At 43.0% G+C, this 27,041-nt stretch overlaps 1 protein-coding gene across 2 annotated transcripts; it reads left to right on the forward strand.

The window, feature by feature from the left end:
- Positions 1–1,414: 1,414 nt before the first annotated feature.
- On the forward strand, positions 1,415–27,041 carry map2k6 (mitogen-activated protein kinase kinase 6). 2 transcript variants are annotated; one of them, XM_034860493.1, is made up of 12 exons: positions 1,415–1,826; positions 13,751–13,814; positions 15,516–15,564; positions 17,102–17,215; positions 17,704–17,823; positions 18,760–18,876; positions 19,514–19,565; positions 21,055–21,182; positions 22,179–22,256; positions 23,423–23,562; positions 24,474–24,519; positions 26,506–27,041. In XM_034860493.1, the coding sequence occupies exons 1-12, from the start codon at positions 1,736–1,738 to the stop codon at positions 26,581–26,583; spliced, it is 1,077 nt and encodes a 358-aa protein (XP_034716384.1). In that variant the 5' UTR covers positions 1,415–1,735; the 3' UTR covers positions 26,584–27,041. The 2 variants fall into 2 exon arrangements, with proteins under 2 accessions (XP_034716384.1, XP_034716385.1); XM_034860494.1 differs by lacking the exon at positions 1,415–1,826 and adding an exon at positions 12,001–12,083.

Genomic DNA, 27,041 nt, shown 5'->3' on the forward strand with positions numbered 1-27,041 from the left:
AGAAAAAATATAGAATATCGCCAGACTTATCCTTTATGCTCTTTGCTCTGTTCCTGCTGCATTTTCTCTGTTTTGTTTTTAAGTGTTGGTGCTATTTTACATAATTTACATTTAAAGGTCACAGCTTTAGTTCCTCACCTGGTAAGCGCTGATGTTAGGATTTGTAGTTCAAACTACATCTAGTTATTGAAGTTTAAACTGTATATTAATATAAACCAGCTGTTTTAACCGCATACCTGTCAACAAGTGTCTTTGCTAGTTTAATACAGTTTCCCGTCCCGCGCCCACGTCGTTTAAATAGCAAATGCACCCGCGTAGATCCACTGTTGCATTAATCAATGGTGCTGATAATAAAGACTTTTACTGAAGATTGTGATTTCATCTTTTCATCACCTCACTCATCAACAGATGCAAATCCAGTTCATTTTACTTCTGATCAAGTCGATTTAATGTTACAAGGCCCGGCAGTTTTATTTGTGTAGCACATTTCAGCAACAGGGCAATTCAAAGTGATTTAGATAAAACGTTAAAGAGCAGTTAAAAACAATAAAAAATATAAAAATGAGAAAAGTTACAGTGTAGTATAAAAAATGAACAGGCAGCATCAATAAGAAAGGTCTTCGGCCTTGATTAAAAAGAAGTGAGAGTAGCGACGGCTCTGCAGGTTTCTGGGACTTTGTTCCAGATATAAGGAGCATAGAAACTGAACGCTGCTTAAACTACCTAACAGTATCCTACATAACTAAATAAGATTATAAAAATCCAAATTAATGTGTGAGAATGAGTTTTGCTATAAAAGGTGTGATTCATCAGCTCCTTTTATATGTAAACATATATCAGACCGGTGTGTTTATGTAGAAATATGAACACGGGACCCAGAACTTTCCGACCTTTTGTCTTTGAAACAATCTATCAGCATCACACCAATCATCTACCTATATGTCATCATTTCAAAAAACACTTAGAAAATGTCCCTAATCAACAATGACTTTTACAACTTTTAAGATCAAGACTAAGATTGCTTTTAATAATGTATAAATACAAGAGACTAAAATCTGTATGGTCACCCAACAAACAGCTGACACACCTTTGTGTGTCTCTCTCACACTCTCTCACACACACACACACACACACACACACACCAAATCCAAACATGTAACTATTAACGTAATTAAAACCAGCCCCACCTACATAAATATATAAGATATGCTTACACATGGGTACATTGGTAACAGTGAGTAACAGGTAAAATATTTTGAGATAATATCTTTGACATTCAAAGTAAATGTAGCTGTAGTGTATTTATATGAGTAAATGTCACATATTGACACCGCACAACACAATGTATTCAAAGCGCCAGTAGTTAAACAAACACAGCTCGGCAATGTAAAGAAATCAGCTGCCTGAACGCCGTTGCCTACATTTCCCAGCATCCCTTGCGTTCCAAGCAGGAAGAACGTTCTCTCGCAGGGGCTCACACTGATCCAAGTTAGGAGCTTTCAGCTGCCAGCCTTGGCCCATCATGTAAGTGCTGCGGAGAATTCTTTGCAGTGCATTTGCAAAAACAGTACGTCTTCTCCCGTCGTCTGCGGGGAGTGTGCATTTGCACCGTCGCCCCGTGCACGGACACGCACGCCTCGGACGCAAAAAGGCTCCAAGTGCATGAAGATCGAGGCTTGTAGTTTTGCATCTTGGTTGCAAAAAGGCAAGCCGCCGAAGCTCCAGTGCGAGGGCGATGGAGGGAGGGAGTGAGAAAGAAGGCAAAGTCTTTTGTGCTTCCCCTCCCCCTCATCAAAGCAAAGGGGAAATGTCTCAGCCAAAGGGAGGTAAGAACATGAAAGCGATCTGTGCAAGAAGAAGAAAAAAAACAGTGATATGCAATCACGGCTGCACGGTTTGCAACGTGCACCCGCTGCAGCTCGAGCACGGCCGGTGCATTAGGGAGTAACATGGTTTTAGAAGGGGTCAGTTGCATTTCCTGTTTTAAGATCTTCCCCTTCGCACAGTTCCTGTTAGGACGATGCTGCGCGCACTCACTCATGTTGACGCTGTATTAGCCCAGGGAGCCTGGAAATAGTCACGAGACGTAGCCAGGGAGGACACTGCAACTCTTTAGAATTAAAAAAATAAATAAAAAATAAAATAACTTGCAGGAGTTCATGCACGGCTCGTGCACTTTGCTCAAGGTAAATAGTGAAAGCCGTGTCGCGTGCAGTGGTTTTGGTGCAGGAGGACAACATGACGTGACAGCCGCCCTGCAGCTGTCAGCGGGGCAAGTTGGAGTGTGTGTGTGTGTGTGTTTGTAGTCTATCATCAATGCACTTAAAGTATTAAAAGTAAAAGTACACAATGCAGTAAAATCCTCATTTTAGAAACGGGAGATGTAAAAGTGTCTACTGGGCTCATCACTTCAGCTGTACTCGTAGGCCCAATATATTGTGAGGTATTAATTAATCAATAGTAATAAACAGATCATATTTGATCAACTGCGTATGTTTTGTGTGCAAACATCTTAATGTGTAAAGTAAAGCTGTCAGATGAATGCAGTTTGAGTTTAAAGTGCAGTATTTCTCTCTGAGATGTAGCGATCTAGAAAGTGGCATGAAAATAAAAACACTACAAGTACCTTAAATCTATACTTAAGTACAGTAGGTACTACTTGAGTAAATGCACTTTCCAACAGTGGTTGTGAGCATTGCAGTGTGTGTGTGTGTGTGTGTGGGGGGGGGGGGTAGTTTAAGAACATGAGGACCTGAGCATGAAAGTGCCGTTCTGTCAGCTGCATGCTTCTGTCCCTGCAGGACACTGGATATGTGTCCAACCCCTGGGTGGCTGCGTGTACACGGATGTTCAGCCCCCCCCCCCCCCCCCCCCCCCCCCCCCCCCCCCCCCATCACTCCTCAGCAACTAGCTCTCAGCGTTTTGAAAGATCTCCCCTGAACGCAGCTCGCAGAGAGAAAACAAACAGCTGCAGCGAGAGCTGCTCGCCGTTTTTCCTCCCGGTGTAATTTTCCAAGAAGTCCAAAGTGAGGCTGCTTCATTGCACAACATGCAGAACACACACACGCACACGCACACACACACACGCAGGGCTGCAACTGCCGATTATGTTCATTGTCGATTAATGTGTTGATTATTTTCTCGATCAATCGATTAGTTGTTTGGTCTGTAAAAATGGTTAGAAAATGGTCGTGAATCCGTCCTCAAATGTCTCGTTTTGTCCACAACTCAAAAATATTAAGTTTACTGTCACGGAGGAGAGAAGGAACTAGAAAATATTCACATTTAAGAAGCTGGAATCAGAGAACTTGCTTATATTTCAACACTCAAACAGAAGAATCAATTATTTAAATAATGATTTAATAGTTGACAAGTAAACGATTCATCTTTGCAGCTCTATACACACACACACACACACACAGATAAACCGAGAGAGAGCCCCCGACGGTCAGAGCCTTGCAGTGTTTATCTGGAACAGTCAATTGTCCGCCCAGCTACACAGAGGAGCTGTCTTGTTGCAGCCGGTTCATGAGGATGAATAATGCACAGAGATTTTTTTGTTTCTCTAGATGAATGAGTCGGTTTGGGACTTTCCTGAAAGCAGAAGTAGGCTTCCATTGTCATTCATTGATGTTTTACGCTGCAGAGCACGACACACACTAGCGCTGCACGACATGAGGAAGTGGAAGGGGAAGAAGATCGGCATAACGATATTGCTTCGTTATATGAAGAGATATTAAAGTGTACTCAGATCTGCATTTCTTCTACTTTCAGTATTCGGCTTAAATACAACAAACTGACTGTTTAATATCCAACGAGTCAAAAGGAAATCGTTTCCCACTGTATTTTATTTAACACTGAATTGAATATTACAGACATGATTTGAAAGAATGACAGCTACATTTTATATTGCAGTTTTCCGCTGATATTTATACTATACTATACTTTACTATACTATTCTATACTATACTATACTGATACCATTTTTGGTACAACCTCTAAATTATGAACCTAAAAATGAGCATAATATGAGAACGTACAAAAGCCAAACCCTGCGTTTTGTCGTCATCACCAGAACACTTTAGGATTTTGAAGAGAAGTTTTATTTAAGATGGGTCTTCTTAACTCATCATAATAAGGACAATACAAAAGAAAATTGATTTAATTCTCAATTTCTATCTTTTATGTTTTAATGTTTAACTAATGTCCGAGCATAAGCAGCTGGGCAACTAATTAACTTTCATTAATAAAATGGCCTAAAATCGGCAAAAATAATGATCAAACTCAGACTATCTGATCACATTGACTGCTGAGGCACAGACTGTACAACATTAAAGCGTTGTATAACTTACAACCACTCAAGGAAATGAGTACAAATCTGCAAAGCTAAAAATAAGCGTCATGTCCTTGTGTTTTATGGAAATGATGTTGGAGTGAGTCCCTTCACCCTGCTGCTGGTTTCCTTCTCTTCTCATTTCATTTGGCTCAGATGTGAACAACATGTTAAGTCTTGCGTCTCCTTCTCGAGCGCTGCCCTGTGTGGCCCGCACACTTTTTAAAACCCCGACCTTTGAGCGCTGTGCTGAGTGCTGGTGTGTGATCGGCTGGCCGATACGACAGAATGACACTGCCCCCCCCCACCCACCCCCCCACCCTTCTGCAGCCTCAGCCGGCCATCGCTCCCCTGCACAAATGTCCTGTTTGTCATGCAAATGTGTGGCTGCGTTTTCAGCTGCACGGATACTAAATTTGCTGTTTTGACGGGCCAATTGTTGGTCCAGTTCCAGGCCTGCTGTGGCTTGTTAGAGCGCGGGTGGGGGTGGGGTGGGGTGGGGGGTGGTGGTTGACCGAGTAAGCAACTTCTCTGATGGCAAGCGCTATAGCAACAATATTTAGGATTTTTAACACCAAGTCCTGTGCAGAGGTATGTGATGCAATCGGGAGATGTTACTGTGTCTGTTTGTTTTAGATGTTTAAATGTGTGCTGAAAATGAGAGAGCCATAAATCCACGTCTGCGTTCATCCTGGAGTAACCCTCGTGGTCGTAATGGCGGCAGGTTTCCAGATTTAAACCGAGATGAGGGAGGGAGCTGTGCTGCACTGTAGCACAGCTCTGCACTGCAATCCAGTGGATGCAAATAATAATAATATCAATAACTGCAGGTTGCATGCTCCATTTAATTGCATGGTGAATGCTAGGGCTGCAATTTACAATTAGTTTCATTGTTGATTCATCTCTTAAGTATTCTCTGGATTAATCGCTTAGTTGTTCGGTCTATCAAATGTCAGAAAATGGTGAAAGATCGATCAGTGTTCCCATTCAAAGATATTCAGTTTCCTGTCAGCGGAGTGAGGAACCTACAACAATATTCACATTTAAGAAGCTGCAATCCTAAAAAATGACTCAAACCGATAAATCGATTATCAAAAATATTTGGCGATTCATTTAATAGTTGATGAATCTTTGCAGCTCTAATGCATGTGTACTCTAACTTCAACCTGCAACTCTTCAGTTTAAATCCCAGGTCTGATTTGTCTGAGAAAAATATATAAAGATCAAAGCTCAAATTCCTCTTCCTCTGGACGTCGGGGGGTTGAAACACCATCCAGCATAATGGTGCTTTTTGCAAACGCTACCTCCTGGTGGACAGCGCCTGTTTACACACTGTGAGCACAACAGGCCCTGTCCCCCTCATACTCTGCTTCTGATTGGCTAGTAGTCCTTACCTAGGTACAGCACATTGAAGCTTAGATTGGGCCCAAAAAAATGAAGCCCGACCTACTAGAGCCTGTGCACGTTGCGTCCAAACAAAGGGAAATATACTTGCGCTACCCTGTAGTTGCATGCATTGTAAAGGTACTTTATTGTCACATACACACGTACATGTAGGGAAATTCAGTCTCTGCATTTAACCCCTCCCTCAAGGGTCAGAGGACCCAGAACCTTCTTACTGGGAGGCCACAGTGCTAACCATTGGGCCCCCATGCTGCACCAGTGGTGTCTTCCCAATGGCAACTTAGCTCTAACCAGACGTTCCACATGTGGATGGTGCTTGAGCACAGTGGCTGCACCGCCACCGGCAGCTGTTATCCTGGGCCGAAGTTTTTAAAACAGTTGTAATTGTAACCGAGCAACATGAGGACTGCTCTCCATGGCAACATCACAGTCAGCAGCTTTTACACCTGTGTGTTGAATAAAACAAGTCATCACCAGCTCCAATTAGCACCTCAGCCGCGATTGGACAGAAAAAGAACTCCAGGAACTTGGTTCATGTGTATTTATATGTGTGTAGAAAGAAAAGAGTCTGTGGAATATTTAAAATGTGCTACTAGCGAGTAGGGCTGCAACTAAATATTGTTTGCATAACCGAAATCCCTTGATACATTTTTGTAGAGCTGCAAAGATTAATTAGTTGTCAAATGTTAAATTAATTGGCTTGAGTCATTTTTCTCTGACTGCATCTTCTTACATGTGAACAGCTTCTAGTTTCCTCTCTCCTCTGTGACAGTAAACTGAATATCTTTTGAGTTGAGAACAAAACAAGACATTTGACGGCGGCATCTTGTCGGGGGGGGGCTGGATTCCGCTTTCTTGCTCCGAGGCGACCTGATACCTCGACACTCTCCGCTCCTCGCGAGTGTCATTCAAATTGAGCCCAGTTCACAGGAAGTGTAGCATGAGCCGGTGACAACATGTTTCCCAAAGGACATTGGACAGCTGTACCTGAAGGAGCTGCCTTCTTTGGAAGTGGACAGTATCTCACAGACTGCCAGAGCGATCAGAGGGGGCCAAGCGGCCGTGGGCTCAGACTGGAGTTATTTTCAAATATCCCCCCCCTCTTCCCTTCCCTCCCTTCTGTCCTGTGTTGCTCTCTGTGTGTTGTTGTCTTTTCCTGTCCTTCCTACATTGAGCTGTCTCCTTCCGGCTCTGTGGAATCCCATTGAGGAACACTTGGGATTGTTGGAATTCCAGCCTGAGTGCATGTGTGGGTTAGCAGCGGGCGCCGTGTAACACCCGTGATCCAGGGCTCATTATCACGCAGGCCGGCCATTATCCGCCCACACACACACACACACACACACACACACACACACACACACACACAGGGTTTCTGCATGCTTGTCTCTGTTTCTGCACACTCTGACCGCCCTGCAAACCTTCCTGTCAGAATTATGTTTGTACCTTTTCAGAGAGTGCGAGTGGTCGCGCAGACACCCATCTCCTGTCTCCTCGCTCTGGCATTTCACCGCACGCTTGAGCTCATGTGCTCCCAATCACTGGCACTGATGTGTACTGCTGATTTAATGAAGCCCCACTGACTACCACAGTGTGCAAGTTTGATGCTGAGCTCAGCAAGAATTAAGGGAGGAATTGTGTATTTGAGTTATGCAACATCATCTGGAGACTGTCTGAAATGAGATATTTTTAGGTTGCTCAGTATCAGTGAGTTTACATGCACAGCAGTAACCAGGGTGTGGTTTCACTGCAGTTAAGTGAATAACCGGGTTAAGCCAGGCCTCCCAGTAAACATGAGCAGGGAAGAATGGGAAGAGTGACGGGAGTAACTCTACCCCCGGTTTAGTACGTGGTGCTCTGCCAACGTACAACTGTGAGGGGCAGTGATAACCTACGGAGCATGCACAGCATAACCCGAGCTTAACACGGTTAGGGTGTAGACAGTACATGCACGAATACCCCGGTTACAGACCGACAGGCTGTTCTCATTCACTGTTGGTACTATGGAACTATACACTAACAATTGACAATCCCATTTTGCAGCAATGAAATTGAAGTGATATGAACAAACGGAGAAATTAGAAGTTGGAAAAAAGCTTATAAATTGCAATATATCACAGAATATTGCAATATGTTTTTAAATCCCAATAATATCGTGTTGTGGCATAAGTATCGTGATGATATTGTATCGGAGGCGTCTGGTGATTCCCACCCCTATACCTTTTGTAAAACAAAACAAAAAACAGCTGAAGCACAATCTTTTTAGTCTTTTAGTAGAGTAGTTGTCTGCAGGTTCTGCCCAGCAGGGCTTTCACATGCACTCTGATTGCTTGTGTTGCTGGACACTCGTAGGATTACTAACGGAAATGTGTGCTTAACGTTTCGTAAGATATTGTCCACGCCCCTCCCTGATCTGTACCGAAAACCCAATTAGTTTTTGACCAACCCCCTGACCAATGGGCTATCTGGACCCAAGCCAATCAGGGTCCGTGCTTATCTCAAGCATCTTTACGTAGAACATGCGTAGAACACATCGGGTTTCCGGTGTGGACCGGGCAGCGACATCACGAACCGCTGTATGAGGATACGTTGAATACTTTTACTTCACTGCTTTTCAGAGGGTATTATTGTACTTTGTATACCAGCAGTAGACTTTGTAGTTAAAATGTATCCTCTGCAACAATTAACAATTATTCTAGTTATCGATGAATCTTCCATAATCTTTCTTATTTTTTCTAAATAAGTTTGCTCTTTATATAGACCAATGACTAGGCAAACCAGCAAACATTTCCATTTGAAAAGCTGCAAACCATTGTGTTTTTTTTCCACTTAAATGACTAAACTGAAATTGCAGCTGATGAATTTCCTGTCGACCCACTTATCGATTGATTGACTTCCGCCATAATTGCTTCTTCTACTTTGTCAAGAATCTGAACACTGTCTCCATCATTGTATGATACAGAGCAGAGGAACACATGCTTCTTCCTGCCAGCCACATCCATTGCATAATCCTCTACCCCCCCACCTCCTCTCTTTCCTACACCTCTGTTTGCTCTTCTCTTTCTGCCATTTCTCCTCAGTCAGTAGCAGCAGGTTTACTAGCTCTGAATCCAGCCTTCCTGTCATTTGGGATTCTGTATAGAGGAAATTTGGCTTTAAATCCGATCGTCCGTTCCAAATTTAAACCCTATTCAGAGCAAAGATTCGAGGCAAAGCCGTTTTTAGAACATGGCAGGGAAAAGTTTTAACAGTCTGAACCGGCCCGTTTCAGCTGGACTGAAACCAGCTGATGATTTTGCTTTGACTCAGCTGGTCAAGTTTGCAGACGCTGGAACGTAAGCGACGACGCCTGGTTCAACTGCCAACAGAGAAGTCAGCTGGTTAAATCAAATGATCTCTAATCTATTTTATTTTTACGAACAATTGGTCTGAATGAGAGATGTAGAGACGACCGCCCAAAATCACTGTAACGTTTTATGGTCAAGCGAGATAGAGAGCGACTGAAGAGAGGGAGCGCTCGGCAGCGTTGGAACAAAAAATCATAGAAATAAAACCGTTTTTTTTTGCCGTTTCATTACTAAAAGTCTAACTGTGGCTTAGCAGATCTCCAGGGACCAATGGGAGACGTCACATGTCCATTAATATGCAGTCTATGGTTGAAATTTGCAACTTCTGAAGCATTCAGAACCTTCCAGTTCACACCAATGTGACATAACGTTAGCTTGTTGTCGTCCCGTTCTTCCTGTAGATTTAACGTGACTCTGTGCACTTTTGTCTTCATAAGAACTCAGCTTTTCGGGTCAGAAGCTTATAAAAACTTTAGTCCTGGGTTATTTACCCTGTTGGAAGTGATGATCACACAGCGGCTTTTAGGCATTTTCCTGATGGTGTTTTTCCGATGAAACCTGGAATCGAAAGGAAGAATCTGGAGTAAAAACTGAAGTTGTTCAAATCAAAACGATGCCCAACCCTAGAGACAAGTCCCTGCACATGAGCTGCATGCCACTTTGATTTGCATGCACGTCTGCACCATAACACGTAGCCGTATGACTTACTGCCCTTCATGTCTAAATCCGTGCCTGCAGCACCACATTATTCACTTGGTGTCTTGCCTGTGTGTGTTAATGTTGACTAAAATCCATTGTGAGTGTTAACATGCATGCTGAGGTTTGAAGAATAAATCTGTCTTCTTCCTCGGAGGAGCGTGCTGCCTCTTGTCACATGATCAGAGCGGAGGCACAAGAGTCTTCAGTGAGGGAAGAGAAAGCATCCAAAGCGGATGCTGTCACTTCATTGTACTCACACAGTGGAGCTTATGTTCTGACACTGTTTGAGCTCAATCATCTGACAATGTCCCACGCCTCTCTGAAGCAATGCAAAGGATTTATTGATCCGTTGTCTTGGTGTGGGACCTGTCATTCCTTCCTGCTAAAGAGGCTTGAACAGGTTATGTCATAAATCAGATTCCAGTGGAGGAATGTGGAGCAATGTTCAGCCATGAGCCAAGAGAAAGGGATTAGCTTTGGGCGTGGATCTGAATCCATTAGTGCAGAGCCAAGAAAGTGTCAGAGAAAAAGCCTAATTGGTGCTTTTGAATTAATCAGTTGGGCACACCGATTAACAGAACATATAACAACAATGTTGACATTTCTAGATGTGTTTAAGGTACAATAAATGCATTATGTATGGACGATATTTGGCAGTTTGAAGACTATCTGTCTCCATGTTTTATTTTACTGATAACCTAATACTTACGTCGCCAAATTTGTTTCCTTGTTTCTGAATGAAGACGAGACGTGTGTGACTTGAACAACGCGCAGGGGGGCAACTTAAAGTCCTTTGAACAAAAACAATAATCAGTGTTGCCAACATCACTAACAGGAACGTTGTAGAGCGTCCTCTGGTGGACAGACTATGTAACACCATCACTAACAGGGACGTTGTAGAGCGTCCTCTGGTGGACAGACTATGTAACACCATCACTAACAGGGACGTTGTAGAGCGTCCTCTGGTGGACAGACTATGTAACACCATCACTAACAGGGACGTTGTAGAGCGTCCTCTGGTGGACAGACTATGTAACACCATCACTAACAGGGACGTTGTAGAGCGTCCTCTGGTGGACAGACTATGTAACACCATCACTAACAGGGACGTTGTAGAGCGTCCTCTGGAGGACAGACTATGTAACGCCATCACTAACAGGGACGTTGTAGAGCGTCCTCTGGTGGACAGACTATGCAACGCCAACACCCATAACATGATTGACAGTCCTTTTTAAATTTTTTTCAATATTTGTTTAAGAGATTCATTTATTTGTCATTATAATTTTGACATAAATATATAGATATTTTTTAATCGGCCATTATAAATGCCGAGACCGATAGCTCGGGAAATGCTAAATATCGGTCAATAATATCAGTCCGCTGATATATCGGTCGGGCTGTGTGTCAACGGGAAACAGTTTACTGATGCAGATCAATATGTAGCAGAAACATACCCTCAGTGTGTTAAAATAACACACTGAGAGGATTGTGCAGGTGTGCTCTCTCTCTCTCTCTCTCTCTCTCTCTCTCTCTCTCTCTCTCTCTCTCTCTCTCTCTCTCTCTCTCTCTCTCTCTCTCTCTCTGAGTGTTCTCTGGTGTGTGTGTGTGTGTGTGTGTGTGTGTGTTAGCCAAGAGTTGGTTTCCAGTTACTATTGTTGTCTGGGTAAAAATGCACGTAGGAGGGGCTCAAACTGGCATTTTAGTGCAATAAAGCTGCTTTGGAAAGTTGAGAGCATGAGGCCACCGGTGCAGGGCTGCATAGCACAGCAGCGTCACACCCTGCACTGTTTGAACAAGCTAGGACGCACTGGACACACTGGTGTGTGTGTGTGTGTGTCTGTGTCTGCAAGTGTGTGTGTGTCATATGCCTTTAGGACAGATGTTTGACTGTCTTGTTCCCAAAGACACACCTTCAGTTTTACTTCTAATGACACGTTGTAATCATCAGTGGGCAGCGCACAGTGCGCTGGTCTTAAATGTTACCTTAGTGCTTTGGTGCGTCACGCCTGCCCCTCCTCCTCCTGGTCTCGCGCTGACCTGCTTGTAGCAGTTCATCCCAGTCTGAGGAGGTTCAAACCAGATGCTCTCTGGAGACGAGGCAGACCCGCACACACAGAGCCACACCCCGGGACGCCCCGTTACCAAGGCGCCCGGCCATTAATCCGTCAGTCCAGCCCCTCCAGATGGAGCGAGCTCACCTGAGCTGCCAGACATCTTCTTCTTCTTCTTCTTCTTCTTCTTCTTGCTCTCAGCAGAGGTTTCCTTCAGTTGGGATCTGGAGTCACTTGCTGCATCCAACCGTAAGTGTCAACGATGAGACGGAGCTTTCAGCCGCTGACTGCAGTCGTTATATAAAAAGGAAATTGAGAAATCAGAGCCTGGGTCTGATACATCGGGAGCGTTTCTGAGTGTTGGTCTTCGTTAGAGCGACGGGAGTGGACGGTAGCTGTTCAGCTCTGGACAGAAGCAGCGCATCAGCATGAATCTGCATACACGTTGTCAGTTATTCAGCACAAATGGGCGTTGACTGTAAATGTTTTCAGGGTTTGACAGAAGTTTCTAAAGCTACTTTAGTCATTCATGGGTTTGAGTCATTGTTCATGGAAAAAAGTCAAAAGTTCTCTGATGTCAGCTTGTTAAACGTGAATGTCTTTCTAGTTTCTTCTCTCCTCTGGGACAGCAAAGGAGTCTTTGAGTTGATAAAACAAGACATTTGAGGAAATCATTTTGGGGTTTTGGGAACACACTGATCCACATGTTTACACATTTTAGAGACCAAACAACTAATCAATTCATTGAAAAGATAATCTGCAGATTAATCAACCACTGAAATAACCGTTAGTTGCCGGCTGTAGATCTGGGAGTTTCCCCTTTTCTTGCACCTTGAAACGGATTTGATTGAGCCGTCTGAGATGGAGCAGCATGTCTGGGAACGGACTGGAAGTTGACAGGATGAGAGTTCAGCTGCTGCTGGAGGTAAACGAGAGTAAAAGGTTGCCAGGACGAACTCCGATCATCCGATCTCTCAAACCGAAGCCGTGTTAAGAAGTTAAGTATGCTTTCATCTTGTGGTTTGCTCGGCCGCCAGCGAGACGCACCATGGTCTCTGGAGTCTCATCAGGCTGCTCGCCTCCGCTCCTACGTCCCTCCGACTCAACGCTCACGGACACGGAGTCGATGGGGGGGGGGGGGGGATTCACCTAGAGCCCAGGCAATTCATCCGTTGACAGAAAAATCTATTGGCAGGAATTTGGATCCAACTTTTCATAGTTGCAGCTAACGCCTCTTACAGTTATTACATTATTGTCTTATCACAATATTTTTTAAGTAACTGCCGGTTCTTTGTTTGCCATGAACAAACTACTATTTTTTTCTACTTTTTGTTATTTCCACTCTGCATTCTAACCCAAACCGGCCCGTCAGACATCGCCTACCAAGGACCTGGGTTTGGGCCTGGGTCTGGGTCTGGGCCTGGGCCCGGGTCTGGGTCTGGGCCTGGGTCTGGGCCTGAGTCTAGGCCCGGGAATGGGTCTGGGTCTGTCCCAGGTTTCTGCCTAAAAGGAGTTTTCCTCGCCACTGTCGCACTGTTGCTGGCTCTGGAGGAAACTACTAGAACTGTTGGGTCCTTGTAAATTCTGGAGTGTGGTCTAGACCTGCTCTATCTGGTCTAGACCTCCTCTATATGTAAAGTGTCTCGAGCAGTTCTAACTGATAAGGTGATACTAAACTAAACTTATTTCCTCAGAATCTGGTTTTACACCGGGGCGTCTGTTTGTTTTTTAGCGCACCATGACCCATCAATTCATCACATTCATAGAAATATAAAAAACAATCTGATTTATTAATTTGCAGCACAGCGCTCACAACCGGAAATATTATAAGGACATTTCCTGGAAACTGATATTAAAATCTCCTGGCTCTGACTGTTAACAGGATTCTACCATGTTGGGTGCTTCTTGTGTTTCAGGTAAGAGGAAGCCGGTGCTCAAGCTCCCCAAGGAGGCGTTTGACCAGCCCCCCCCCGCCGCAGTGTAAGGGTCTTTACTACATCATGCTATCTATCTATCTATCTATCTATCTATCTATCTATCTATCTATCTGTCTGTCTGTCTGTCTGTCTGTCTGTCTGTCTGTCTGTCTGTCTGTCTGTCTGTCTGTCTGTCTGTCTGTCTGTCTATGAATCTATCTATCTATGTATCTATCTATCTATGTATCTATCTATCTTTTTGTTATGCTTTAGTCCTTTTTTCAACACTTTTGTCACTTTTTACAATGTTTTTACATTTCCAACACTACGTAACACTAACTTATTGCCTTTAGTTTTACAGTTATTTTTTTGAATTTATGGTCAATAAACCTCATTTATGTGAAATTATACCTAATGTTTGAGTTAGAAAAGCAGAAATTAGGAATTATTTAGAATAAAATTAAAGGAATGGATGTTGATGATAATCACAGACTGGAATATGTCAACTTTTACTCAATACTATTTCAAAAACACTTCAATGTTTTTTTTCAAATAAATGTAAGCGTTGTGTGGAATCAATCATGTTATTTTGGGGAATTTAAAGGAACATTGATATAGGAAAACCGGTCAATTTGACCCGAGGACAACATGAGGACAACATGAGGACAACATGAGGGTTAATAAATGAGAAACTTTCACCCAGTCCCCCAGACATTAGGTCAGACTCAGTGGTGAGTGAAACCAAAGCTGAGGTACATACACAGAGCCGAGCCAGAGTAGAAAACCTTTTTTAATTCATACAGATTGTCTGCAAACTGCCAAAAAAACGGCACTGGTAGTTGGCCCATCCCTAATTACGATATATAAAATTGAAGACGATATCTAGCCTCATACATCGGTGTCGATTCAATGTCAGATATTTGCCCATCGCCTCCCCATGTTCGGCATGTAGACCTTTGTAGACCTGATAACATGCTGGATGCGTTAAATGAAAATCCAACAAACAGCAGTGTACAGGAGAAGGAAGTGAAGGGCTGCTCATCTTATTTTCATGTAACGAGTACATCAGCTCGTCCTGGGTGTTGTTACCCAAGTATTCATTTCTTCATCATCACAGCCCTGACGGTTTCCACACAATGAGTTAAGTATTTAAATGTGCCGTTTCTCCTCCGTGAACATCCTTCGACGCTCCGAACCCAAAATGATGCGGAGTTGCAGAAAATCTAAAACGTTAAGGAGGTTTTAAAGTGAATCCTCTTTGTTGAGAAACCTGCTCCAGCGAAGGGGGTTACAGTCGGGCTTCTAGCTGTGTAATCTGGGCTTTTATTGCATTCACTTTAATGTATTTATTACAATTACAATTTAATTTGATCTATTCTTTAAATTTAAATTCTTTGTAAATTGTTTGAAATTGCGATGGTTTTATTGCCGTTTTATTCATGTATTTTTTATTCTATTTTATTTATTTATGTTTTATCATATTTGTGACTCAGTCCACTCATACTGAGCAAATGCTTACTGCTGATAAAGACCAGAAGAAAAAAACGGGTCTTTAACTAAGCTGATATGTATAAAAATTCATGTTTGTGGAAAAGTGCAAATTAATACAATTTGAGTTTTTATTTCTTTATTTGTTCGGGTCCTCAAGACTGTCCGAGAACAGAGACGTGGAAATTTACATTTTCATTTATTTTCCATTTTCTGACTCCTCATAAGTAAAAAATGAACCGGTTTATGAGTAATAAAACGTCTGTCTGTGTTCCAGCCCCCCCAGAGATTTGGACTCCAAAGCTTGCGTAACAATCGGAGAGAAGGTAATTCTACGTCTTCGACTCATTTCTTGGTTATTTACTTACATGTTTGCACATTTCCCTGATCCCATTCAGGTTGATATTTTCTCTCTTACCTTTGACTCTTGCATAACTCCTCACTGTTTACCTTTTCCCTCCTCCCAGTGTATTTTTGGGTGAGTAAGGTCCACAGAGGTCGGCTCACTCAGTAAAGGCTCCGTTGGCTGTAAAGAACGCCCCGGTGAACATTACAGCCAAATTGAACACTTCTAATTGTGGGGAGACTGGAATGCCTTTTATTGTCCATCAGGCAATAACAAATATTTATTTTAAACTCATCAAATAAGTGGAATTTTCCATTGGCAGAGTTGCCTGCTTTTTTCTGTGTTTGAGTTGGCCAGAAGTCAAAGTGAATGATTCTGTGTTTGCTTGAATGTGAAAAAGAGATGAAGTTTTGCATTTTGGTGCAGAGTGGAGGAGAAACTGGTTTAGGGATCCATACTTCGACGCTCTGTGTTCTTTAAAACAGAGATGAGAGATTAATAGGGGTGTCACGATTTAAAATAAAAAATTCATCAAAATGAGCTTTTGATTTCAATCGTAATCAAAAGCAGGATCGACAGATACCCAAGTATTTTTGTTCTCTCTCCACCCTCGCCTGCTTGCTCACTTCCAAAGAAAATGTTAGCTTACCGGCTGGTAGCATGCCGCTAAAGACACGGGGTAATGTTACTTTACCGGCTGGTAGCATGCCGCTAAAGACACAGGGTAATGTTACTTTACCGGCTGGTAGCATGCCGCTAAAGACACAGGGTAATGTTACTTTACCGGCTGTTAACATGCAGCTAAAGACACAGGGTAACGTTAGCTTACCGGCTGGTAGCATGCCGCTAAAGACACAGGGTAACGTTAGCTTACCGGCTGGTAGCATGCTGCTAAAGACACAGGGTAATGTTACTTTACCCGCTGTTAACATGCAGCTAAAGACACAGGGTAATGTTAGCTTACCGGCTGGTAGCATGCTGCTAAAGACACAGGGTAATGTTACTTTACCGGCTGTTAACATGCAGCTAAAGACACAGGGTGCCTTCTTGTGCACCTCGTAAAACTCATGGTGCATTCAATTGCATCCCTTGAACTCTGAGAAACTCAAAATGTTATTGTGAAGAACCCTTCTGCCATCTCGTGGCTCTTATTGTGGCATTCACACAGTTTTAATATCCTCTTTCTTTTTTAATTTTCTGTCACCTAGAGCTACAAAGATTAATCAATGAGTCAACTATTCCCCAACTTTTTTAGTTTGAAACATTTTTTAATGTCAAAAATAAAGATTTTCTTATTCCTTCTTTTTAAATGTGAATATTTTCTGGTTTCTTCACTCCTCTGTGACAGTACATTTCATAGACCAAACAATTTATCGATACATCCAGAAGATAATCCACAACGGATTAATCAACAATTAAAATAATTGTTAGTTGCAGCTCTATTGTTACTCCATTTATTTTTGACAAGCGTTTGTATCAACCTCTCATGATCTGTTCTCCTCTTTTGTCCGGAGCAGAACTTCGAGGTGAAGGCAGATGACCTGGAGCAGATCTGCGAGCTCGGCCGCGGAGCTTACGGCGTTGTGGACAAGATGAGGCACGTGCCCAGTGGCCTGATCATGGCTGTGAAGGTGAGAGACCGTAGGACAGCCGACTAAAGGTGTTAGCTAGATGAACAAGAATCTCTAAAGGCTGTATTTGTATCAACTTGCATCTAGTCTAATCCTCAAGTCTACATCCACGACGTTCAACTTCCAGAATTGCTCCGTTGCCACTGAAAATTCTGCTGGATGTCCAAAAAAGGATTATTCCTTAATTTGCAAATAAGCAAAATATAATTAAACACATTTTACATAAAATATACTACAGTAGCCATGCCTGAGGAGTAGGCATGGTTGTAAACTTAATTAATCCTACTCCTTCTCCACGGCTCAATAACAATGGTTCATCAATTCCTGACCCTGTTTATAAAATTTGCTATATTGATATATGTACAATTCATATATATATGTGTGTGTGTGCGTGTGTGTATGCACATGAAATACATACAATGAAAATGAGAATTGCGTGTCTTCTCCATCTCTGTTGTCTGGACCGTTAAACCGTTGTCCTCCCTCAGCGGATCCGGGCCACCGTGAACACCCAGGAGCAGAAGAGGCTGCTCATGGACCTGGACATCTCCATGAGGACGGTGGACTGTTTCTACACCGTCACTTTCTACGGAGCCCTGTTCAGAGAGGTGACACGTTGTGCAGATGCAGCACACTAGCAACAAATGCTTGCTCTTGGTGGTCAATGTAAATTATATACATGTAATATATCTTTTATAATTTAGTAAATAAATAGGAATCAGTTTCAGCTTGTCCAATTAGAGCCTCAACCAACAAACCACAATACCTTTTTACCATAGCTGCACTGTCAAGTACCAACACTTGTAGTGGGTTTCATTTGTACTCAGAGGTCAAAATTACTGAATCGGGAACAAGCCCCCTGAACTCTGATGTCCACGTTGTGAAGCCGCAATACCCAGAAATCTAAATCCAACATGGCTGCGACGTGTATCAACAGTTGTGAAAGCTGTAGTAACGTACAGTTTTTTGCATTTCTGTCTTATTTTTGTCTCACTAAATCTCAGTCTTACACAACTTCTGTCTGTGTTTTTAATGCTGTTGGAATGCACAAAAAATACATTTAATGTTAATGTTATCAACTAGTATTGCTTACAATGGCTGACCTGGCTAGAGCTCTGCTCTGATTTATAATGTTGGTAACGTTTTGGGGCACAATATGAAGAACATGTATTTGGACAAGAAGGTTAGATGTTTATTAACAGAAAAACATAGTTTTGTTGGACAAGTAACAGTATTGTTTTGGTAATGTACTGAAACTCTGTGTTGTATCTGCATAAGTATTAAACAAGGTCAACACCGATATTGATCAACAACAATTCAATGGGTCTATAGTCCAAATCTCCATTGGTGACGCTGGGAGTCACCAATGGAGATGAGAACCAAGAAGAAGAAGAAACCCCTGGAGTTTTCTGGGTGCAGACACCTTGCTGCATCAGCGAGCATATGTCTGGAACAATGGAAAATCTGTCGCTCACCGTGCATCTGGACCTCTGTTGCTATTTCTTTCCGGATCTCTCTATACAATTTGACTTGTGTGTTGCCAGGGTGACGTTTGGATCTGCATGGAGCTGATGGACACATCGCTCGACAAGTTCTACAAACAGGTGATTGAGAAAGGCATGACCATCCCCGAGGACATCCTGGGAAAGATCGCCGTCTCGGTGGGTTCACTTACCCAAAACACTTTCAACACGATGGATGGAAGGAAGGATGGATGGAAGGAAGGAAGGATGGATGGATGGTAGATAGATGGGTAGATAGATGAATGGATGGGTGGATGGATTATAAATGGATGGGAGCTAGGATGGATGAAAGGATGGATGGATTGATGGTAGATGGATGAATGTTGGATAGATAGATGGATGGATGGTAGATACCGTTGTAGATACCGGATAGATGGATGCTAAATACTGTAGATAGATGGATGGATGAATGGATGGGAGATAGATGGTAGACAGCTAGATAGATGGACGGATAGATAGATAGATAGATGAATAATAGCTAGCTAGCTGGATGGTAGATGGATGGATGAATGGTGTATTGATGGATGATAGATAGATAGATAGATAGATAGATAGATAGATAGATAGATAGATAAAGGATGGTAGACATAGATGGCGGTATTGTAGCTAGATGGATGAACGAATGGTTGGTAGGTAGATGGATGAATGGTAGATACATGGATGAATGATAGATGGATGGATGGATGGATACTATAAATAAAATTGAAATTAGATATGTAGACACATGTTTGTCATGTGACTCTCGTGTGCTTATTAACGGGCTTTGTTATTACAGATAGTAAAAGCTTTGGAGCATCTGCACAGCAATCTGCAAGTCATACACCGAGGTAAGAGCCCGGGTGAAACCCATTAAACCTCTCAGAGATGGTGGCAGTATCCATGTCTGAGTGATGCATCCTCCCTGCACTGAGCTGCTTTCTTTGTGTTCTTTCTTTCTCTTTCCTCCACCCAGCTCTCCTTATTAAAGGGCCGTCACGGTGTTTGGCATGTTTTAGCCCATTAGCTCAAAGTCTAGCATCCTGCTGGGTTATAAAAATTGAATTTTTTTTTTCTGACATTCCAGGCAGCCATTGGTTTCCATTAATTTCCGTATGATATCAAAATCTATCAGCGGACTCTTGAAACTAGCGTGAGTCATTTAATCCATTACAGTGAAAATCCAGTCTGCTTTTACTTTTGTCAGAGTTACATTATCATTTTTGACGTCGAGCACTACAGACTTAAAATTCATCTCCATTAAAAGCTTTATCAATTTATTTGTAAGGACAAATGTTGAAATGCCTCACAGGGATTAACTCATGGATACGACTTGTGCTACATTGGTGTGTTAAAGAACACAAACCGGCCATTTCACTGACTCTCCTGCCGTCGCAGAGCCCTGTGGAAAGTCCTGGGATCCATGGTTCCTGGTCTAATTGCGCCCTTAACATTTCGGTTCTCTGTTAGTGCTTTCATCAAGTGTTTAGGACTTAAGTACTCTACTATGTAAAGGTAGAAAGTGCAGCTATAGTGTCGTTACAGTCATTCCCTGGCTGCAATGAAGGTGCAGAGACCTGGAAACGCTGACCAATCAGAGCAGACTGGGCTTTTTCAGTAGGGGTTAAAGAGACAGGCGTTTCAGACAGAGGCTGAATAGATAGATGGATAGATGGATAGATGGATGGATAGATAGATAGATAGATAGATAGATATATAGATAGATAGATAGATAGATAGATAGATAGATAGATAGATAGATAGATAGATCCCAATAAAAAAGGAAAATATAGTGCCAAAGCAGCAACATCAATAATAAAAATAATAGGATAAAATACAAATATTTGAAGATATACAAGTTGGGAATACAAAGATTTGCAACTGCTTAAATAGTATGATAAATATGTAGATATATGTATTGTGCAGGTTGCACTTGTTATAGGGCAGTATTGTGGTGTCTCAGAGTCTTAACATCACCCAGGGATGAAGTGTTAAAAGGTTTTATTGCCTATGGTAGGAAGGATTTCTTATACAGGTAACAGACATGGTCAGCCATGATACGGTACACTTCATTTGTAGCCAAGTAGCTTTGACTTGCAACACACTCTATCAGTCGTAGTTATGCTGATATGCTCCTTGAAGTGTGAATGCTTCCTGTGTCAAACCTCTGTGGCCCCGGTCGAGACCACCGTGTGGCTCAGGTTGCATCACAGCTTCACTTAATCGTTCAGGAGGCGTCAGAAATAAAGACACACAGGTGGTGTTGAGCAGCGACCGCAGAGTGTAAGAGCGTTATTTAAAAAAACCATGAAACGGTCGTCTTTGTCTCTCTGGTGGCAGATGTGAAGCCCTCCAACGTGCTGATCAACACCCAGGGTCAGGTGAAGATGTGCGACTTCGGCATCAGCGGCTACCTGGTGGACTCGGTGGCTAAAACCATGGACGCTGGCTGCAAACCCTACATGGCGGTAAGCAGGAAGAGGCCACACACATCCAGCGTGCTGTCATTGAACTGTTACACCCGACAAACCTGGGGCTTCATTCTAAGTGACAACGGGCCCTATTTTAACCATCTAAGTGTACCAGTAAGTGTAAGTGGCGCTGGTGCGTTTAGGGCGTGTCCAAATCCACTTTTACTAGTTTAACGGAGGAAAAATGGGTCTGTGGGCCGGGCACGTGGTTCTACAGGGTTGTACTTAGTGTCTTCATTAATCAGAGGTGTGTTCTGGGCTGACATGCTATCGACCAATCGGAGTGTCCTCTCCCATTCCTTTTAACAGCCTTGGCGCATTGCTATTATGATGCCGAATTTTCTGCTTAATATTTGTATTCATAATCGTTTTCTGCTGTGCTTCCCTGTGTGTGACAAGCATTGTGATGATGTGCTGTTAAAATAACGATGAAATGCTGTGTTATTGACTTTAGACCAGGTTTTTGTTGGTCAATGACAATGTCACTTCCTACCGCCTCAAAATAGCAATACGCCCAGAATGCATCTCTAAACGTTGGTCAGATTTGATCATGAGGACAAACTGTCGGCATGAAAAGGTTTTTTTATATCTGCGGCCCAACAGACGGGTCAACGGGTTCACGTATCCGTCTCTAACTGTTACATTTAAACCCTGTCGGCTCTGCTGCTTTCAGGGCCAGGTCACACACACAGTACGTCAGGAACATAAACAGCTGTGTGTGTGTGTCTGTGTGTGTGTGTGTGTGTGTGTGTCTGTGTGTCTGTCTGTCTGTCTGTGTCTCTCTCTCTCTCTCTCTCTCTCTCTCTCTCTCTGTATGTGTGTGTGTCTTTCTCCTTCTCTCTTAGTGAGATAGTGAGACGCATAGTGTGTGTGTGTGTGTGTGTGTGTGTGTGTGTGCGCGCGCTCAAGATGTTTTGGTTGACAAGGAAGCGCGCAGGTCGTCCCTGACAACCACTGCCATACGTGACATCTTCCTTGTTCTTTCTGCTGCAGCCGGAGAGGATCAACCCCGAGACCAACCAGAAGGGCTACAGCGTCAAATCTGACATCTGGAGTTTAGGAATCACGATGGTGAGTCCCCTTTCACTTCAGTTCTTCTTTATTTCAGTGTGAATGTGGATTGGAAACCCCTGAATTTTGACAAGTCTTTAATTATTGCAGAAAATAATAAGAGTATGTGCCTATAAATAAATTATTCATACTAAAAAAAGACATCCGGTTATGTGAGGCCTGGCTCGAGACCAATGAGAGACTCTAGACGTTTCATTATGAGATGTTAAATATTCAAAGCTTTCTCATTTCCACCTCAGACCAGAGAATATTTGGGCGTCAAGGATTCAGCTGCAATATGTGACAATTCCCCATTAAGTGTTCCAGCACGAGTCTTATTTAAATGGAAATAGGAGCACTAAGTGTTTTGGTGGGCCGAGGAAGGGGGGGGGGGGGGGGGGTAATTTGAATAGTTTGGTTTTTGGAGAAACAATTTCATCATTAATTCTGCAGGATGGGAGTTCATATCTTAGCTCCAAGATGTCAGAACTGGGTGAGCAATCAACACCCACTGGGTGATTTCAGAGCATCTGATGTTTCTTGAGAACTTAAGAGCCACCTGTGTACTATGTACTGTGTACTGTGTACTGTGTACTGTGTACTGAACGAACTACAAAGTGAAGCAGATGATGAGTTATTGTCTGAAGTAGAGCTGGGTATCTGCTAGGGCTGCACGGTACGAGGATAAAATGGGATATGCCTGAATGTTAAGTCAACTTTATTTGTAAATTCTGCAATTTGTGCCAGACATAAAGAGAAAATACATTTCTCTCCAATAGAATATTATAAGGACACCTACACCCAGTATAATAACCAAGTGTTGCACTAACCCCCCCCACTTCTCCAACCATCTTGTCGTTGATTGGCTGGAGTGGTTTGTTTTATTTTGGTGCACAGCCTGTGCCTCTAGTGCAGAGATGGGAAGTAACGATACTTTGTTACTGTACTGTATCTGTACTTTTATTTGAGTATGGGAAGTGAGTACTTTTGCCATCTTTGCATACAACTATACCATGGTGAAAAAGGCATAAATTAAAAGAGGGATTTCTGGATGTTATTAATCATATCAGACCATCAAACCAAGGTGGATATTTAACCAGAGAATTGATTTGAGACTCCAGCTGGAGATCTGATCCTGATGTCCCAGTGCGGTTCTGGTCTCAGTGTTCCTGTGGCGTGTCTTTCAGATCGAGCTGGCCATCCTGCGCTTCCCGTACGACTCGTGGGGCACGCCCTTCCAGCAGCTGAAGCAGGTGGTGGAAGAACCTTCGCCCCAGCTTCCTGCAGACCACTTCTCCCCCGACTTTGTGGACTTCAGCTCTCTGTGGTGCGTCCTTTTATGTTGTTCATGCCCAATTTGATTTGTTTATCAGCCAGAAAACATCCAGAGGCCTGAATCACGAATCAACATCAACCTGCTCTGGAATTATTTCCCTTACCCGACTCCACCTAACCCTGACAACTGTCAAAAAGCTGTGTCAAACGGTGGTTAAAGTGCCCATATTGTTATTTTGTGTCTCTGGGGCTTCCACTCGCATACAAACTTGGAGAAAAAACCTATCCGGTTTCTGATTGTCCTCTGTCTTCAGATTCCGGGGGAGATGTTCAACATCTGCACGGCTTTCTACGTCACTAGCTAAGACGAGGTGGCTAACCATTCTAGCACTAGCTTGCTAGCTTGTTCTCAATGGCAAAACACTGCTCCAACACACACTAGTTAAACAAAATCTCCAGAAGAAGTACTTCCTGTCCCTGTTCTACTTCCTGTCCCTGTTGTGCAGGTATTCCACAAGTGTCCCGGGTCTAGAAGAAGTCTCCCAGCTAATCCTGCCTCGGACTGACCAAAGCTGGAGAAAGAGTTATCTAGCTGATGGGATCTTACCGAGCTACTGAGCATGTGCAGCTCCCAACAAAGATAGGATAGAAGTGAGATGTCTCACTCTGGAGCAAAAACAGAGACCTGAACACACAGGGTGAAAAGAGGAGCTGCAGCAATGTGCAGTACAACAAAAATCTGGTGTTTTTTGAAAATGAAACCATGGAAACCTATTCTTGTATAACCTCAAAATACAGTTATGAACCTAAGAATGAGCAGAATATGGCCACTTTAACAACTGGTTAACTATACCCAGGTTTTCCCAATCCTGCGATGCATGCGTCACATAAAAGAGGCGATGTTTGCGCAGCGTGACCAATCACAAACGTCATTCATGTTGATGATGCTTTCTGCTTCCGCAGCTTAAAGAAAGTCTCCAAAGAGCGGCCGACGTACACAGAACTCATGGTGAGTGGTTGAAAATGTGTTGTTTCTGCTGTTTCCAGTGGTGGAAGAAGTGTTCAGATCCTTTACTTTAAGCTCTAGTAGCTTTAGTGCATAACCTTTTGATATTAATGAAGGTCCGTTCCATTGAAGCCGTTGCCAAATAAGTTGCTACAAAGCTAATTCAGATTATATATCAATATACATCAATATCAGCTCCACACAACTCTGTCTGTGTTCATCAGTACGGCCATGTTCAGAGATCTTAACGTGTGTAGTAACCAAAGCTGTCAGAGGACTGTAGTGGAGGAAAAAGTACAATATTTCTCTCTGAAATGTAGCGGAGTACAAGTAGAAAGTGGCATGAAAGTTAAAGACTTGAGTAAACTACAAGTTTCTCAAATTTTGTATTTTAGTACAGTACTTTAGTCAATCTACTAGTTACCAGTGGTGGAAGAAGTATTCAGAGCCTTTATTTAAGTAAAAGTACCACACTGTAACAATACTTTGTTACAAGTTAAATTCCTGCGATGAAAATGTTACTTAAGTAAAAGTTTGTAAGTATCATCAGGAATATTTACTTAAAGTTTTTAAAGTAAGGAAAGGATCCAAACAGCTGTGTTTGTAGTGGTTTGATCATCTCAGCCGGACTAATAGGCCGTTACGCTGTTGGCTAGTTTAACTTATAATGAAATATCAGATTTTATAAACTACCTGTGTTTTGTGTGCAGAAATCTTAATGTGTAAAGTAACTAAAGCTGTCAGATGAATGTTGCGGAGTAAACAGTACAATATTACTTTCTCAAATGTAGGGGAGTAGAAGTAGAAACTGTACTCATACTCAAGTACAGGTACCTAAAATGTGTACTTAAGTACAGTACTTGAGTAAATGTACCCAGTGACATTCCACCCCTGCGTGTTTCAGATCAGGTGCATAACCTGCATGCATGTAGTAATACTGTCCACCAGACACTGGGGGGTGCACTACCACCATTATTTCCACGTGGCTGAAAGTCCTCTCCTTTAGATACTGTAGATGTAGACGCCTCCTTACATACTGGACATCAGTCGTCATTTTACATAGGGCCGTGCAACTAATCAAATCTTAATCACAATCTCGATATCGGCTCCTAACTATCACGAAAACAATCAACTTTTATTCTTTTGCACATTCCTTTTGGAAACTCTTCTTGTGTCTTGTGTTCTCAAGGTTCACTGTTGTTTCTTTTTAAAGAGCAACATCTTTCCAAAAGACACCGAGCCATCATGTTAAACAATCGGGATTCCAATACCGACCAAAATAATTGTGATAATGATTTTTTTTTTTTTTCATAATCAAGCAGCCTAATATTACGCAGATCAGATTTTTTAATGACTAGTCACGGTTTCCCCCAGTGTATTTTAGGCCTGGTGGGAATCATTTTTAATGTATTTTTAAGAAGCTTTTTTAAAACTACAGTTTAGCCGGTGCGGCTTGGTGTGAAACTTAGACGTAACATTAGTCATAGCTTCAAATCGCCAGTTGGCGTTTAGCCTGTCTCATTTTTTAATTCTCAATTTTTGCGATTCCACCTAAGATGCTGTTGTCACAGTAACTCCTGGGCTCCACATTAACGCTCCCGTCAGTCTGCGTTACTATGGATCCCAGGTCACTTCTAGGCAACCCCCGCACTACGAAGCAACTCCATTGGTTGGGGTTAGGCATTGATCCCCAGTGGTTAGGGTTAGGAGACCCGATTGGTCAGGGGATAGGACCTGAACAAACTGGGTTACGTTACCTTGCGTAAGCATAGACACCAATAGTAGTGTGTGAATGCTAATGAAGGGCTAACCCTATTGAATGCTATTTGCTTAGAAACTGCGTGGGTTCCATGTTAACGCGTCTGTGACTGGCCCCAGCTGGGCCCTCGTTGGGAGAATAAGGCACATGCAACTGGGCTAATAGACTTTTCTGGGGGAATCCCTGCTTCTAATTGACAAAATAAAAGTCTTTTTTCTCCTCCTCCTCAGCAACATCCCTTCTTCACCTCCCATGAGGCCAAAGAGACCGACGTGGCCAGCTTTGTAAAAGTCATCTTGGGGGACTGAGTTGCCACCCTTGCACAGTAGGGAGGGAAGATCTGTAATAAAGAACTTACAACAACAAAAAAAGTATCAGGCCCCCCCCCCAGGCCCCTCACAATCCCACCCTCAACCCAAACCCCCTCCCCCCTCCCCCCCTTCCTCCAGAAACAGGCGGACGGAGCCCAGAGGAGAAGCAGAACCAGGAGTTTTGTCCACGCCTGCACCTGGCTACTGTGTCCTCTGTACATCACCCGACATGGGAGGGTTGTTGGGGGGGGGGGGGCAAGGTGCCTCACACGTAATCTGGAATTATTTAAGATGTCTGTATGTAACAACAACAACAACAACAACTCTCTTGGTCAGATGTGTCCGACCGCCTGCTACGCAGACCTTTAGACAGCGAGTCGTACCTCGCGGAGTTCAGCCTGTCATCACGGTCAGACTCACGTTGATTTCTTTGAAGGTGAAAAGAGGTGCAGATT

This window comes from Etheostoma cragini, chromosome 21 (assembly GCF_013103735.1).
Source record: "Etheostoma cragini isolate CJK2018 chromosome 21, CSU_Ecrag_1.0, whole genome shotgun sequence".
NCBI classification, from domain to species: Eukaryota; Metazoa; Chordata; class Actinopteri; order Perciformes; family Percidae; genus Etheostoma; species Etheostoma cragini.